Here is a 17,599-nt window from a genome sequence, read left to right on the forward strand (position 1 = left end):
GGAAAGCTAGAGAAAATTGCCCCATGGAATCAGGAAGGAATTTTTTGACCCTGTTAGAGAAAATTGACCAAGGTTTTTTTTTCTTCCTCTGGATCAACTATGCCTATGGGGTTTTTATCTGGGATATGTTTATTTTTCCTAGTGGTTGACCTTGATGATGGTCTTTTTTCAACCTAACTATGTAGATAATACACAAACTAAATAACAATGTTGAACAGAGTGTAACAGCTGTATAGTGTAAAGCTGCATACACACGTGCAATTATTGTCGTTGAACGACAAAGGACTGCACGATGCATGAATGAGTGCTGTACATACAACACTGTTCTGCTCTATAGAGAGGGGAGTGGAAGAACAACGGAGCGGCACCCTGCTGCGCGCTCTCTTCCTTCCCTTGCATTAGGATCATTCGTCATCTATCATTCGTGGATCCGTGGATGACTGGCGCTGTACACACGCCAGATTCACTTCCAATATCGGCCCTGAGCCGATTATCGAGCGAGAACTATTGTGTACGTAGTTTTACAGAGATAAAAAGTGTTGAACCACATAATAAAATGGAATAGTATTTGGTTGAACCATGAACAGCAAATGACTCACCAAATTTAGTTAAAGGATACTTGCTAATTTTATTTACACTCACCTATCTTCACTCTGTCAAGGGCACAGCTATTTTCATCTGATCCACTTCTAAGTTTCTAGATCTTTGGATATTTTCATGGGCAATGTATATTTGAGGCAGAAAGGGGTCCTGATAACCTTTCATAAGAGTCTGACTTCTCACTTTACCAAGCAAATTTTGGATTCATCAGGAAGGTATCTCCTTATTCAGGATTCCCATTTAGGAGTTGGAGATAACCATACTTTTATAATAGTTGCCTAACTCAAACCAACTTCCATTTCTAGCTACTGTGAGCTCTTTGTTCCAATAATTCCAGAAAGGGGTGATCTTTTTTTTAGATCTAAAGGTATAATGCATTTTCTAATACCACCCAGCTTTTCTTGTTTCTATTGTGAAACCAGTCCACTATTCTTATTAGTGCAGCTGCCCTGTAATATGAGAAGATGTTACACCAGCTCCACCCCTGGAGGTTTTTTTAGGTTTGAGTAATGAGTGAAGGGCTATGCGTGGGCATTTACCTTTTCAAATAAAGGACGAGGATGAAGAGTTGCTGGAATTTACGTAGGTAAGGTTGGGAGGTGTGTCGGTACAGTTTGGAAGATATAAAGTATGCGGGGCAAAATATCCATTTTAAGGAGTTGATTCTGGCAAACCAGGACAGGGGTGGAAAATCATACTTGTGGAGGTCTGTTTGAATTTTGTTGAGTAAGGTTGAATAGTTATACGTGAATATTTTGGTATGGTCTGATGTAATATGAATCCATAGGTATTTGAGAGCTTCATTACATAACCTAAAGGTATTGTTAATGCCTATGGAGTGGATTTGGGTCTGTGGGAGAGAGACATTGAGCAATTCTAATTTGTTATAACTGACTTTAAAGTTACTTACTATACCAAACCTGTCAAACTTCAAAATGGAAGGGAATTGAAGTTTGTGGTGATGTTACATATATTAAAGTTGTCCGCGTAGAGCAAGATTTGGTATTGCCTCTTCACCTGTCTGTATGTCTTAAACATTGGGATTTGTATGTAGAGCGATTGCTAAATGTTCCATAACTAGTGCATATAGTAGGGGGGGGGGGCAAAGGGCTTCCTTGTCTGGTGCCATTTATGATTGAAAATGGTGCTGAAAGTGAGCCATTTACGCGCACCCTAGCACGAGGGGCTGAGTACAAAGCTGCAATGCGGGAAATCATAGTAGTGCCCAGACCAATTTGTTTTAGTGATGCATACATAAATACCCAGTTTACTCTATCAAAGGCCTTCTCTGCATCAATTGAAAGGAGGCACATAGGAATGTTTAGAGCTTTGGCTGCTTGATTGTCTTTATTAAATTCGGTCTCGCGGCGAATTGGGCTGTTCTCGCTTACCAAACGTAGGCAAGAATAGCCTTTGTAAATTCGGCCGGCAGGACCGAATTTTTGGGACCTGCAGGACCAATCAGGGGAACTGAGCTGTCAGCTCCGCTCCCCTGATTGCTCTTGCAGCCCTTTGCTAATTGTATGTGTTCTTGGATAGAGTTTCTCTATCCAAGAACACAGGAGAGAAACCAAAAAGGAAATTGGACAACTGGAGGAACAGTGGCAAAAGCGATTAAAAATGGAAAACCCATCTTGCTTCGGTGATCTTCAGGAATGGGAACTGGAGGTGGTGTCAAAGATGTCATCAGGTGGTCAGGTGCCATGTAGGGAGATGCAGAAGAAGCTAAGCTGGACCAGAGTATAGGACCTCTATGTATGAGGGAAGTCGCAGTTGGCCATTCTGGAAGCACAACATCTGGTAAGTCAAGATCCATCAGGAACTGAGGTAGGTCTGAGGGGTCACGAAAGACGTGGTTCTTGCCACCATGGCGAAAAATTAGATGAAAAGGGAATCCCCATCTGTATGAGATATTCTGTTCATGCAGCACAGAAAGTAGTGGCTTGAGGGCTCTTCGCTGGTCGGGCATATGCTTAGACAGGTCAGGCAGAAATTGCAGTTGCGCTCCAGCATACTCAATGGAGCGTGCTTTACAGGCTTTGCTTATGATATCTTCTTTAGTACGATACAAATAAATCCGATGAATCCTCTTTAGGCCGCTATGGATCCCTGCTAAGTGGAACTGGGGTTGTGTGGACCCTATCCATATTTATGTCAACATCGGACAGAATGTCCAGCAATTTGGCGAATATGAAGTATACTGTTTCCTGTATCCCCGATATGAATATTATTCCTTCTATTGTGATTTTCATCATCTTGGAGTGTGAAAAGCACATTAATTTGATTTGAGCCTTATGGCGCGAAGGATTTACTTCATGACAAAGGAGTTGTGAAGAGAGCTTTGTGCAAGTATGCTGGAGAGCGGCTGTGGTACCGGTTACTTGTTGTAGTGAGAGTTGCAGGGCCTGGAACTCAGATTTGCAGCTAGCCTCCAATTTACAGATGCTCTGATTTAAATCATGCTTGGTAGGTAGGGAGGGAGATGTGCTTTTAAGTCCCATGTGCCCTCTTCCTCACTGCTAGAGCAAGCAGTATCTTCCATAGAGGAGGGGAAGGTAGGACCTAAAATGGGTGAAGCTAGGTCTGGTCAGACATCCTAAGTCTGACCAGTTAGGTGCTTGAAATTGTAGGTCAGAGTGTTTAGATATATTGGGTATGAAATGTTATGTTTCGATGAACTAAGGTTTCAATTAACAAATAAGCATTTAATAGGTAATCACTTGGTCCCGCCCGCACGTCGCTACATGCGTCGGTGCGGGCGGGAAGCGGGGCGGGAAATTAAAATCACTTTGTATTGGATTCAATACAAAAAAGCTGTATTGAGTCCAATACAAAAAAATCTTTATATATATATAATTTTATTATATATATTATATAAGCTACTGTACAATTACATTACATTACACAAATTTTTTTTTTGGTAAGATTTTTTTTATGTTTTTTTAATTTTTTTTTTTTTATGTTTACTAATAAATTTATTATTTAAATTTTGGACATATTTCAGTGAGTTATGCCTAAGAACTATAGCCTACAATCTAAAATAAATTTCCATGCAAGAAATGTAACGCTTTTTGCATGTAAGTACGGAAAGAATTAGAACACTCGGCGTTCACATACGTGTCGCTCGGCGATTCCTGATGATGTCAGTGCATACACCCGTCGATGGGGGTCGTAGCGGGAAATTTAAATATTTTGTATTTGATTCAATACAAAGTCCTGTATCCAATCCAATCCAAAAAAATACAAAATATATTTATGTGGTTTTGTCTATAGGTATGTGACGTTGGACTCTGTTTTAAAATTTACCACACTAGGGAGGTGTTTTAGAAAAATATAGTACTATACAGTATATGGAATTATTGCATTTTCAGTATTTTTTATTTATTCGTGCATTTTTGTGTTTTTTTATTTAATTTTACTATTAAAGTTAATTTTTTTTTTACATAATTGTGTGTTTCAAACTTTATTATATTCAGGATATCTACTAGACCCTTGTTTGGACATATTTCTGTAGGTTAAAGGTCTACAATTAAAAAAAAAATTTTTATGAAAAACAGTGTACTGCTTTTGGTACAGAAATCGAGACATCAGTGAAACGCCCAGGAGGTTAAGAGCCTTTTATTCTATATTTTTTGACCAATTGTTGTTGTTTGTTATTTTAGAATTGCTATAATAAATTATTGCTATTATTAAAATTCGCAATTTGATGTTGCTTGTCTATGTTGTTACTTTAACTTGGGATGTGGCAGCACTCTTAGAGAGATATAAACATGTTGGACATTAAATTTATTATTATTATTATTATTATTAATAATAATAATAATAATAAACAGGATTTATACAGCGCCAACATATTACGCAGCGCTGAACATTAAATAGGGGTTGCAAATGACAAACAAATAAAGACAGTGACACTGGAGGAGAGGACGCTGCCCTGAAGAACTTACAATCTCGTAGGTGGGGGAATTAACACACAATAGGAGAGGAGCGGAGAGAGTATATGAGCTGGGGGAGTATTTTTTTTACCAGGTCAGAAATGTAAGTAGGACAAGAACTGTGCAGGGACTTGAAGGCAAAGCACAGGAGCTTGAATTTGATTCTAAGGTGAAATGAAAGCCAGCGTAGAGAACAACAAAGAGATGCAGCGGAAGAGGAGTGGTGGGAAGGATGGAGGAGTCTGGCTGCAGCATTCATAATAGATTGTAGAGGAGAGAGTCGGGTTAGTAGAATAGTGGAGTGGAGTGGAGGTTACAGTAGTCCAGACGAGAGATGAAAAGAGCATGTACAAGGAGTTTTGTGGTCTCTGGTGGTCTCTTTTTTGTGGCCAAATAACAGTGTTAACAGTTAAAAATATGTCTGGGGGAGATTTTGAATTTGAGGGGTGGATGATGAGTTCTGTTTTATCCAGGTTTAGTTTCAGAAATCTGTCAGACATCCATGATGATGTGGCTGACAGGCAGAATGAAACCTTATCCAGGACTGAAGGAGACAAGTCAGGGGCTGACGGATAGATTTGAGTGTCATCAGCATACAGATGGTACTGTAAGCCAAAGGAGTATATGAGACTACCGAGAGAGGAGGTGTACAGAGAAAAGAGGACTGACTCTTGGGGAAAACCAACAGGGAGGAGAGTGGGAGAGGAGGAATTACCATTGAAAGGAGCGGTCAGATAGGAAGCAAACCAAGAGAGAGCAGTGTCCATAATACCCATGGAGCGCATGATTTGTAATAGAAGGGGGTGATCAACAGTATCAAAAGCGGAGGAAAGATCAAGAAGAAGGAGGGAAAAGTTGCCTTAAGACTAAGCTCTGATGAGGTCATTGGCCACTTTAGTAAGGGCTGTTTCGGTGGAATGGGCAGCCCGAAAACCAGACTGGCGAGGGTCAAGGAGAGTTGTTGCTCTGGTAATCGGTAAATCTTTTGTAGACAAGGTGTTCAAAAAGTTTGGAGACATATGGAAGAAGGTAGTTAGAGGGTAGGGAGGGGTCCAGTAAAGGTTTCTTCAGGATAGGGAGAATTATGGTGTGTTTGAAAGGGGAGGGGTATATACCAGTAGAAAGGAAGAGGTTGAACAGTTTGGTTAGTGCAGGGGCCAGGGTGGAGGAATGGGGACAGAGTAGATCAGAGGGAATTGGGTCAAGCGGACAGGTAGTAGATGGAGATTATGTGAGAAGAGAAGAGACTTCATCCACAGTAACAGGGCTGAGGGAGGCCAGTGATGATTTACAGGTGGACGGGGTGGGTATGGTTTTAGTGGCTCAGTGAGCAGAAACATGTTTGACTTGTCAGTTTTATCTCTAAAGTAGGTGGCTATGGCTTGGGCAGAAAAGGGTGTTGTGGGGGAGCAGGTGTGGGGTTTAGGAGGGAGTCAATTGTTGAGAAGAGGTAGCATGGGTTTGAAGCTTGAAAGTAAATGACAGCAGAGAAATGATTTTGCTTGGTGACAGTGAGCTCAGTGTTGAAGCTTTGCAGTCTATAAAGTCAGTGCTGAGGCTAGATTATGCTCAGCTGCACAAACAGTCTTTTGTAGCTGTTTGGTGTGATTGTTGTGCCAGGGTCGAGGGGTGGCAGGGACAACTTTATCCAGAGCCAAGGAAAGAGAGTGGTTTAACTGGGTGTCAGCTTCATCTGGGGAGGTGATTTTGGTAGAGAGTGGGGGTTAGGGCGGCAAGCAGTTTGAGAATAGGTTTTGGTCAAGGTTAGTCAATGCTTTTCAGTTAAGGTTGTCAAGACAAAAAAAAAAGGCTTACTTGGTGTCACGGATCAGCAGCACAGCTGATCTGGAACTTGTTGTTCACCATATACATATCAGATCAGCAGCAGTTTGTCTCCTAACCTTTCTTCAGGCTGCTCTGTCATGGCCTTGGAGGTAGAGGCGTCACCGGAGTTTTCTAGACGATTTAAACGGACCTGCTCATTCAGCCCCCGCCCAGCCTGCCTGTTAGCCTCACTATATAAGCTGTGTTCAGACTGACACTCCTTGTCTTTGCAATAGGTGTGTTTACCTAAGGCTCTAGTTTGTGTCTGTGTCCAGTACTGATTTCCTGGTTCTGACCTTGGCTTGTTTGCCACCTGCCCTGCCCTGGTCTTCGAGATAGCTTATTGATTTGATCTCAGTCACAACTGCAGTCAGCTGCCATCTGAACGAGAGTGTCTGAGGGCCGGAACCTGGGCGCCGTCCTCAGCCGATACCTCCGCCAAACGTCAAAGGATCAAGAACCTGTGCAATTTAATATAAAATGACCTCTTTGGGTAGGTAATTAAAGCTAAAATTCAAATTTTTAAGCAAGACATTAAAAAATAGGGCCAGCTTGAGATTGGTGGCATTGACCACCATTCTCTTCCATTAGGATTTTTCAAAAGGGCCAAATCCTTAAAAAAATTGTGTATATGGAGAACTAATAAAAAGGCAGTATCTATCTGGGTACTTCATCACAAGGCAACTTACACTTACCTACTTTTCTAGCTTTAATTATTCTCTTTTAATGGCTTCAAAGAACTGTGAAAAACAGAAATATCTTGCTCTTAACCAGAGGCTTTGCTATACACAATCCTAAATCTTAAGTCTTAAACCTAAACTGTATCACTGCTGGCTGCACTGTTTATGTTATACTACACTGTATTGCCTAACTTTATTTTATAAAAAATACTGTAAGACTTACTGTCATACTGTAAGCACAATTACCATTTAGTGGTTTTGGCCTGAGAATTCCTAACACTATCTACCAGCAGGGAGTTAGAAACAAAATGGTCTAAACATCAAAGGCCTCCTACTCAATCTCCACCACAGAAGAATGGGAGGACTGGTGAGCCTGAGATCAGATAGAACACACTAAAAATGTTAAAAGGGAGTAGTTAACGCTGCCTAAACATTAAAGGGTTAAGTATACATACAGGCGCAGCCTCAGCCTCATTCCTAACGCCTCAATACATGTCTGACATAAATGGTTTACTATGACACAAGGAACAGAAAAACAAAATACCTGTACTCCTTTCCCAGGAGGAACACCCTAATCCCTCAGCATCCCTTACAAAAAAAGTGACACAATGTGTTCTGGGCCAAGAAGGAAAACTCCCCTCCTACATGCCTGCACCAGAAAACTGCAACATCGAGAGCCGAGAGTGTCAGGGAGGCACAGGACTCCCTTAAGCAAGGGGGCCAAGGAGGTCCCAGACATTCTGCACACTGACAGTCAGCTAGGGAGGGGGGTGTTAAAAAAAAAAAAAAAAAGTTGGTTAAGATAAGCAGCTACCATGCATTCAGAACAGACACCTTGGAGCATGAGTTCCAAGATAATGTTTCTGTGTGGAGCCGGGTTGCTTTATGCTCATTGTAGACAGGGCACTTCGACAAGTATCCAACTATGCAGCAACATTCTGTGTGTTCTGACACCCTTGTCTAATGACCAGTCTTAAACTTTCTGTGGAATTGTCAACATTAGCTTTCTTGTGGGATTGAACAGATTGGCTTGCTAGCCTTCCTCCTAAAGCACAAAAAAGACCCATTTGCCAGGACTGTTGGCAAAAGTAATAGAACATGGTGTATTGGCAGGCACTAGCTATACTGGTAATACACTACAAAACCTGCTGTTTTAATGGTACTCTGACCGAGTAGTCTAGACTTATTTTGTCCCTTGTCAAAGTCACTTAAAATTCTTACACTTTCCCTGTTTCCATCAACTTTATGACTTAATTGTACACTTGTTGCCTAATAGTCTGTTTCAAAAAAGTAGTGCTGGCCATAAATGAGTTGACAACTCACAGAGCATCATGTTAGTGTGCACAAACACTGCAGCAGAAAGAAGTTGGCAATAAGTAGGGAGGTTAATGCGAGGGACTAGCAGGCATGCACTAAGCATTGTAACCAAGCTACCCTGTCGTTATCAATTTCAGTGCAGCTTTGTAGAATCAAAACAAAGAAAGAAAGAAAAACAAAACAAAACAAAACAAAAAAACAAAAACAAAAAAAAGAAGTTCCCTTTGCAAAAAGTTTGCGTCTTGAACAAAAATAAATATCCAATCTTGTATTTTTGTATGGAGGAAAATGTTTTTTTTGTATTTGTGCGATATTCAAACTTGAGAAATGGTGTCTATAAAGCTTTGATATTTTATTCCAAAAAAAAAAAAAAGTTAATGGACCGAAAACCACAGCATGGCCGAGTACAAGTTTAACAATCATTCATTAAAATTTAACAAAATCTGTACAAAATGATATTTCTCGTTCTCATGAAACTAATTTTCTTTGTATCACTATCGCCTTGGTCCTCCTCTTCCTCGCCCACGACCTCTTCCTCGGCCACGACCCCTTCCTCGGCCACGACCTGCAACTGATGGTGAAAGTCTAATTAGGTTCCTAGATTAAAAAACTACTGCCACCACTAAATAGCAGATTCTACTGATAGTTGTAGCTCAAATATGCTTCATAAAACAGCCAACATACAGAATTTAAAAATAGGAACATGAAACAGTCTTTCAAAAAATAATGAAGCCAATACTTACCAGTTTCTCTTTTCTTGGACTTAACTTTTGGTTCAACATCAACAAGTAAGGTATCAAGGGGCAAACTGTCTGGTAGAATAAAGTATCGGATATTATTTCCTCGTATACTCAAGGTTTCCAGCTGAACAGGTTCTCTGTTCTTTACAGTCATTTTGACAGCTTTCAAGTGTGTATTCATGCTTACATCAACCCCTGAAAGCAAGAGAAAATAGGAGAAAGTTATAAGTCCAACAAAGACACTTGTAAACTTTAAACTGTTTTCTAAATCAGTTTAGGGCCACTAAAAAAAAAAACTAACTGCAAATACCAGCCTTATTATTTCAAACTAAATAATATTAATAAAAAAAAAAAAAAAAAGATCTATAGTAAACTGTGCTTTTGGCTAGTTGTCACCAACCAATTTTCAGGACCTGGATTGGTTGTGAAGCAAGTTCAATTAGTACAAAGTGGAAACATATAATATAATTATCAATTCTTTGATAGAAAGTACATGGATTATGTGTATTTGTATTAAACCAAGGGATAAAAAGCGGGTAAGGGATGGGACTAAGTTTAAAATCGCCCCCTTTAATGCTTGATTGCCTAGGTGATCAAGAATGAATGGGAACGCAAAGCCTCTCGGGATACATACGTCACGCATCCAGGAAGACTCTTGGCTGCTCTCAGGCATGCGCAGAAGCCCTTTCATCAATAGGGAAAACATTTTTTTTTAAAAATAATTTTCCTAATCTATGCCACCCAATCACACACCTGTGCAGGGCGAGATCAGGTGGCGCAGGAAGAAGGGACGAAGATGTGGGCACCCAGTGATCCCTCTGCGGCGGGACAGATACAGGGACGACGCAGGACCCAATGGAAATGTAAGTGTGATTTTTTGTTTTGGGTTTACTTCTGCTTTAACATTCTTTAATTATCTCAGTGCAACGAGAATCAACTCAACATTGTAGCCTTGACTAAAGTGAACCTTGAACTAAAGTGAACTAAAGAAATTACATATTTTGAACAAGTAGTGAAACAGATTTTTTTAAAACAGACCTATTACTAAAGCTATGCACACACAAGTTGATTCTCGTCTGATTATCGCTTCGGGGCTGTTATAGAAGAATCTGAGGTGTGTACAGCACACGCTCAGCGTTATTTATGGATCTGTCCTGGCAGATACACAAATGACCATATTGTAAGTGAAAAGGAGAGAACGCAGCGGGGTGACAATCGCTCGTTCTCCCCCCTCCCCTCTGCATAGAGCAGAATGGTGCTGTATGTACATGTATGTGCTAGTCTTTTGTGCTTGGAAAGGATCGTAAAAGATCCTTTCCAATGATAAAAAAGTATAACGTGCGCACATAGTCTTGGAAATTATGTAAACGGCCATTGCTGAAGTCAATATTTTGGTTTTAGTCTCAAATCTGCCACAAGCATTCTAGCCAACTGTGGCACAATCAGATGATCACCTGAGCATCATACTCCTGAATCAGCAGTTTAGTAGTTAAGGCACATAGATAAGAACACCAACCAGGAAAGCATTAATTTTTCCCCCAGAACAATCTGTCAGTAATAAGACCACTTTAAAGACGGAGACCGATAAATGATTGTTGAAAGCATGCCTAATGATAGCGGTAGAGGACAATAGAAACTGGTTCTTCAACCAATTGTGATGCTGGGGCGCCTCTTCGTCGGGGGCATGGCCAGAAGGGACATTTAAAAGCAGATTACCGAGTAATCTACTTTTAAATGCTGCCCGGGTCACTGCAACGCCGCTGCTCGCATCCGCAGTTAGATGTCATGCACCATGCATGTTTTCTGCATGGTGCACCACATCTAACTGTGGATGCGATCACCAATAGTAAATTCCAGGGGTGATGCAAGCGCCGATTTCTCGCTGGCATCACCCCCAAAATTTACTATAGCTGCTCGCATCACCCGGATATTGTGACGCTCACAGCCTCCGGGTGATGCGAGCAGCTTCGTTGGTGGTTGCAGTGGAGTGAGCGAGGCGGGACATCCCCACCGCATCACCCGGCAGAATGTGACATCTTCCGGCTGATTGCGGTGGAGTGATGGATTACAGTAAAAACACATAAAAACACACAATAAGGTAAAAAAAAAAAAAAAAACACATTTTAGTGCACCAAGCATCATTGTCCAGCGTCCTAAGTTTACATTTTGCCCACTGTTAGCCCTGACCTTGATCTGACCTTCTGATGGCTTATAAATCACTTCCTGAATGGATCATTTCATCACTTTGTCTTTGACCTTGATTGTTCCTGACTGATTGCTGGAGATGCCACATGGCATCCAAAAGGCATCTCGCCGGCGCAAGCGCTGTTTTGGAGGAATTTGAAAGCAGAGATAGCGATTTGGAGTCTCTTTTGGAATCGAGTGATAGTGATTCACCAGGAAATTTGTCATCAGAGAAAGTGAACTGAGCGACGATTCTGGACCTGAGGTCAGTGCTGTGCGCACATGGTGCTCCTTTGACCGTGATGTGGAGCAGGCAGCACCGCCAAGATTTCCAATTCACCGGCGCACCTGGGATGAAAATTGAGGCTGAATGCCACAACCCCCTGGCATACCTGAAGTTGTTTTTGACCGATGAAGTTATAGAAAAAATTGTTGCGGGGACAAACAGGTTAGCCGCTCTTGTGTTTACTAACTTTTTGAAATTTTTTTATGCAAACATGTATGCTGCTTTGTGTTAGCTAACTTTTTTGATTTTTTTTCTGTGCAGACATATATGCTGCTCTGTGTTTGCTAACATATTACTTGCAACCTTCACACTATAAAAGAACATATCCTAAATTACCGTTTTTATTTTGTTTTATGCAGGTACGCTGGACAACAAGGTGCTCCACACCTGAGGTTTGGAAGAAGCAGAGAGTGGGAACCTGTGACCAAAGATGACATTTGGCTGTTTTTGGGCTTGATGATCCTACAGAAAGTTGTGGGCAAACCCATGCAGAAGTGGTACTGGTCCAAAAATAAAATGATTACCACTCCATTCTTTGGCACAGTCATGCCAGAATACCGCTTTTCCCACATAATGAAGTACCTGCACTTCGCAAACAGTGAAGAATTTGATGATACTACCCATCCTGCACCAAAACTGAAGAAAATTTGTGAAGTGTCCCAGATGATTGTACAAAATGTTCAGCAAACCTATGTGCCAGAAAGAGATGTCAGCATTGACAAAAGTCTTATGGCTTACAAGGGGAGGCTCAGCTGGGTGCAGTACAGTGCGTCAAAGAGGGCACGATTTGGCGTGAAAACTTGTAGCCAGATGAGGATTCGCACAGCATATATCTGGAATACAATACTGTACAACAGATAAGGGACACAGTTCAACCCCAGATACAGCCAATTATGGATTGGCAACAGCTTCAGTGCTATCCCTCATTGAGCCATTGCTAGATCAGGGCTACTGTGTCACAACTGACAACTTCTACTTGGGCGTCGTGCTTCCACCATTGTCAACCTAGAACGCCTGACTGGTCGTCACTTCACTGAATACATCCCACCAACCTAGAAAAAGGCAGCATCCACAAGGATGTGCGTGGTTTGCTGCTCAAAGACCGATGACAGAGGAAGGAAGAAACGCAAGGAAACCAGGGTCTACTGTCCCGACTGTGATGTTGGACTTGTGCAGCACCCTGCTTCAAAATCTACCACACCCGGGATCTCTACAAAAAATTAATTTTTTTTTCTCTAAAATCTGCATTTAATTTATATTATTTATCAAAAATATTGCACCCTTGTTTGGAAAATTTCAGTGAGAAATATTAGATAAAATATATATATATATATATATATTTTTTTGATAAATTACATTGTTGTGGACTATTTCATTACTTCTTATAATTATGATTTATAATTATGTACTATATTATAATTTATGATTATAATATAATAAATATAACTAATATACCTGGGAGTTAATCCTAAGAATTACAGGCCCACAATATAAAGAAAAATTTCTATGCAAAAAAAATAGGATCACTTTTTGCATCAAAAAACTGACAGAATTAGAACGCTAGGGGGGTCAAGAGGATACAGTAGGAATTTACTTAAGAAAGCATATCACAAAGTAAGAATGTCCCAACGTCATGATTTACTATTTCAGAATAAGCAACCTACATCAGGAGAAACAGCAAAGCTGATGATCTTCACATTTAATAACCCACACAATACTATTTCAAATATCCTATCTAAGCATTGGCACATTTTACTAGGAGATCCAAACATGGCAAATTTTTTGCCATCAAGACCTAGTATGCCATTTTGTAAATCCCCATCACTAAAGGACACCTTGGTGTCCAGTCATTATCGTGGGAATATACCCCTGGAAACATCAAGGCCACCTCCAGGAGGTGTGGCAAATGCTCACAATGTCAAAGGATTAAAGAAGATAGAATAACTGTACTTCCCAATAACAACATACACAAAACTCAACATCATGTGAACTGTGCGACTACTGGGGTTAATTACTTACTTACATGCAAATGTGACTGTTATGTGGGGAAGACAAAGAACTTTCCGAAAAAGAAATCTTTGAACATGCATACACAAGTCATACACAATTTAAACCATTCTTATAAAATACTAGATTGAATAAACAGAATAGCAACTTTTTAAATATCACATCTGATACCCTCTCATTCACATAAAAAAAATCTCCAGAGCCATCCTTAATTACCTTTATATACATACTCTCCAATCCTAAATCACTACCACTGCACCTGCACTAGAGGAATATGCTGTGTTGACAATATGATTATTTAATTTAATATGTTTTTCATGTTGACATATGATCAAGGATATCAAGCCTGTTTATACGGTACTATATAGTTTTAATACATAAGAATTATATTGGTTACTGTTAGATACAACATTGCAATATATTTAACCAAGCATACGCTCAAAATATGTGGAATTAAGATGTGCACTTTGGAATTATGTATTTATCACTCTTATGTTGTATATTTAGAAAATCATGTTTACGAAATATATGTAACCGTGTTATATGGGTAATCTTGATACCTTTGGATATAATAAGTTCAAAAAGTATAAAAATTTGTCCAATCATGACAAATCTAGTATTTTAAATAGGATTATTGCTGTATAAAATGCACATTAGACTATTCATATAAATATTATTAGCAATAGCACTTGAAGATTTTATATCTTTCTTATCTGCTTTGGTCATATAATACATCGTAGGTTTAATTATAATCCCTAAGTATCATTATGATAGACATTAGATCACAAATATTCACAAACCAGATACAGAATCAATTAAGCTCAACACAATACAGTGAATCATTTTATACCACCTTGTATTCCCTGTTATAACAATTCTCTAGCCTCTGCCCTTATGGGGAATGGAAGCGCCCATATCTATATGGACGCACTGGTAAAACACCCGATATTCTTTCGGGTGTGTGGAATTACTCCCACCCCTGTTTGGGCACCAGCTGTTTTTCAATGCCCAGGACCAGCCCGATCAAAACTAAAATTGGTTCCGATCCGAGTAACTGGGGAAGGTGGCACTAGACTAATTAAAATTCATGAAGTAAAAACAGAACCTCCCAATAGGAGGGACTTCAAGGCTCCCTTTAAAATACGCGATTTGAGAAGATAAGTGGAAGCTTTATTCCACTTGCCTTTGAAACACTACTATGCGCATGCGGAATCACATTCTAACAACCTTTTAAACTGTGAGAGGAAGTCCCACACTAAACGTTTTATATTCACCTAATATGGTACTACTAGAATGTGGGCGGAAATGTCCATACAGAATAACATCCAATTCAATTGTGCAGGCGCGCGTAATTACATACGCACTGCACTTCCCCTCATTGTTTTAACCCATATAAGGATTGACGACCAGCAGCATGAGTCCTTCTGCGGCCTGCTGATGGCCAATCCGTCACAACTAATAATATGAAGAAAAGTAAGTAATTTCTTTCATCTCATGCCAACTCAATATTCATGTTACTGTAGCACAAGAAATATCTTACATGTTAGCCTAACCCTTAATATTGTAACAATTTTATTTCAGTAATTTGTCTGACAATACCTTCTTTTAGGTTAATATGGGTACATAGATGTGATCCACCATTTTATCAGCCTTAGGGTACACCCCCTAAATGGTTAACTACCATAACTAGAATAAACTTTAAATAAAAAAAAAATCTGTTAAAAATGTTTTAAAACTGAAACGTAATATAACTGTACAGTAGCATGTATTCTTTATAAAAGCGTTTATAAGTTTTTTAGTAAAAAAGTCTTTTAGCTTGTAAAAATGCAAAAAACGGATATAAATGTGGTAGGAACGTTTACATGTGTTTTAAAAACCGTCCGTGTAGATCCAGCCTAACATGTTGTCTTTTGTTTCAAGATTTAAACAGTGATGATCACATTCACAAACCTTGTAAAGTTGGCTTGCAACCTAGTTGTCAAAATGACAGTGGTGAAAAAGGAAACTCTTCCTGAGCAATTTTTTTACATTAACCAACCAGTGTATACAAAGAAATGCAGGTAAAGAGTACAGCAGTGGTATGAGCAGCTGCAAACAAACACAGATATTGTTACTTTGAATTTCTTCTGAAGGGCATCTAAACAGCTTACAAGCACCACTCAAGCAAACTGTATATGTGTGGGCTGACAATGATTTAACGTGCGCTCAAGCAATTTTTTTGAGCCTTGTACAGAATAAGGAAACGTTAAACCCCCTCATCAAGTTAACTTTGCTGTCTGCATACTTTAGGGAGATTTCCCACACATTTAAAGACACAAAAAAATATTGGTAACTAGTATTTATATGGCGCTGACATTACGCAGCACTTTTTGAAGTCCACAGTCTTGTCACTAGCTGTCAAAGGGGCTCAATAAAAGAAAATCTTTTCAAAGTGACCAACATTTACATTCTAGAACAATGTTTATCAACCAGGGTGCACTGTACCCTTGGGGTTCCTCCAGAGGCTGCTAGGTGATGCCTGAGCATCGAGCAATATGTGACTCTCAGGTCAGTTACACAAAAATGAACTTTCTAGCTCTTTGTGCAATGCAAGACGCATTCTTCCCATGACCTGACAGAACATGTCCTGTGAGCTGTGGATATTGATATATTTGCCAGGGGTTCCCTTAGTTCTTTAAATGCAAGGGAAAAATGCCAACAGAAGTGAAAGATTAGCAAAAATTGTGGCATCCCCAAGTAAAAATTAGGAGGCAGAAGACACTACAAAGGTTAAATTAACCTGAATCAATCAGAAAATTCTGCTACTGGGTATCATTTTTGTGGGCAGCATAGTGTCTAAGAGATTAGCATTTTGGCCTTTGCAGCGCTGGTACCAGGTTCGAATCACGGCCAGGACACTATTTGCATGGAGTCTGCAGGTTCTTCCCATGTTTGCCTGGGTTTCCCCCCACAACCCAAAAAGGTTAATTGGTTGACCCTAAAAAATTGACCCTAGACTGTGTTATTGACATATGATTGAGGTAGGGACATTATATTGTGAGCCCCTTTGAGGGACAGCTAGTGACATGACTATGGGGTTTGTAAAGCACTGCATAACACATGTTGGCACTATATAAATAATAATATGTAATAATAATCATCATAGGACATGTTTATGCCTAGTAAATAAATTCCTAAATCGAGGATAAGGGGGCTGCCATTTTCTTTATGGGCTAATCTATCCCCAGCTTGGTGGGTGCATTGCATACAAAGAGAACAAAGGAAATATGTATATTTGACACTCTTGATGCAAAGCTACTGAAAAAAAAGTTTATGAATCTTCAGATAAGGACTAACCAAAAAGCCAATGTTTAAAGTATACCAATGTACTAATACTAGCCGGTAACAAAACTGAATTCCCACCTGTGATAGTGCCGTGCACTTGAGTCCCATTCTTCAGCTCCACGGTTACCGTCTCATGACTCAGTTTCATTAAAAACCTGTAAAGAAAATAATGTGGTCAACTCTGTTTATCAAGCGATTCAAAGGTTAACCCACCCGCCAAGCGCTGTCTCATTCTAATTGTCCCGAGAAACTAAAAGCAGAAAGAAGCGCTACAGACCTTATTCCCGCCGTAAAAAAAAATCCACCTCCATCCGCCTGTTTTACTCACTTACCTTACCAACTTCATGACTGCTCACAAAGAATACACCGCAATCTCCGCAACACAGGACAAAACGGATTTACACCTTTAGTGATAAAGTTTAAATTGTATGCTAAATCGCCAACGTTCAAATAAACTCCAAAACAAAGCGGAAACCAGAGATGCTCCGGAAGTGAACTAGGCGGAAGTTGTGAATTTGCATCGCTAGGTGTACGATTTATAACTGTACATGTCTGCATGTGTTTTTCTGGAGGCCATTGTTGTATAGATTTCTGACTCAGCAATCGAAGAGTGATACGTTTAACCTGAATGAAGAAAATAATACACAATTGTTACTAAGCTGTAATTTGTAAGAAGTACATCTTTAGAAAACTATGTATTTT

General features: G+C 39.8%; 1 protein-coding gene across 1 annotated transcript; it reads right to left on the reverse strand.

Moving 5' to 3' along the window:
- Positions 1-8,687: 8,687 nt before the first annotated feature.
- Positions 8,688-17,395, reverse strand: SNRPD1 (small nuclear ribonucleoprotein D1 polypeptide). Its single transcript, XM_072412018.1, has 4 exons — positions 17,230-17,395; positions 16,976-17,052; positions 9,100-9,291; positions 8,688-8,927 (listed from the first exon to the last, which is right to left on the reverse strand). Exons 1-4 carry the CDS (start codon positions 17,241-17,243, stop codon positions 8,851-8,853), a joined length of 360 nt encoding a protein of 119 aa, XP_072268119.1. The 5' UTR covers positions 17,244-17,395; the 3' UTR covers positions 8,688-8,850.
- Positions 17,396-17,599: the final 204 nt, after the last annotated feature.

This window comes from Pyxicephalus adspersus, chromosome 5 (genome assembly GCF_032062135.1).
Source record: "Pyxicephalus adspersus chromosome 5, UCB_Pads_2.0, whole genome shotgun sequence".
NCBI lineage: Eukaryota > Metazoa > Chordata > Amphibia > Anura > Pyxicephalidae > Pyxicephalus > Pyxicephalus adspersus.

What these genes read in the sequence shown, in the direction of transcription:
- SNRPD1 (XM_072412018.1), bottom strand. An exon ending in AGTGCACGGCACTATCACAG is followed by an intron (nt 9,292 to 16,975) that starts GTGGGAATTCAG and finishes TCTTGCTTTCAG; the next exon opens with GGGTTGATGTAAGCATGAAT. An exon ending in GTCCAAGAAAAGAGAAACTG is followed by an intron (nt 8,928 to 9,099) that starts GTAAGTATTGGC and finishes TTTCACCATCAG; the next exon opens with TTGCAGGTCGTGGCCGAGGA.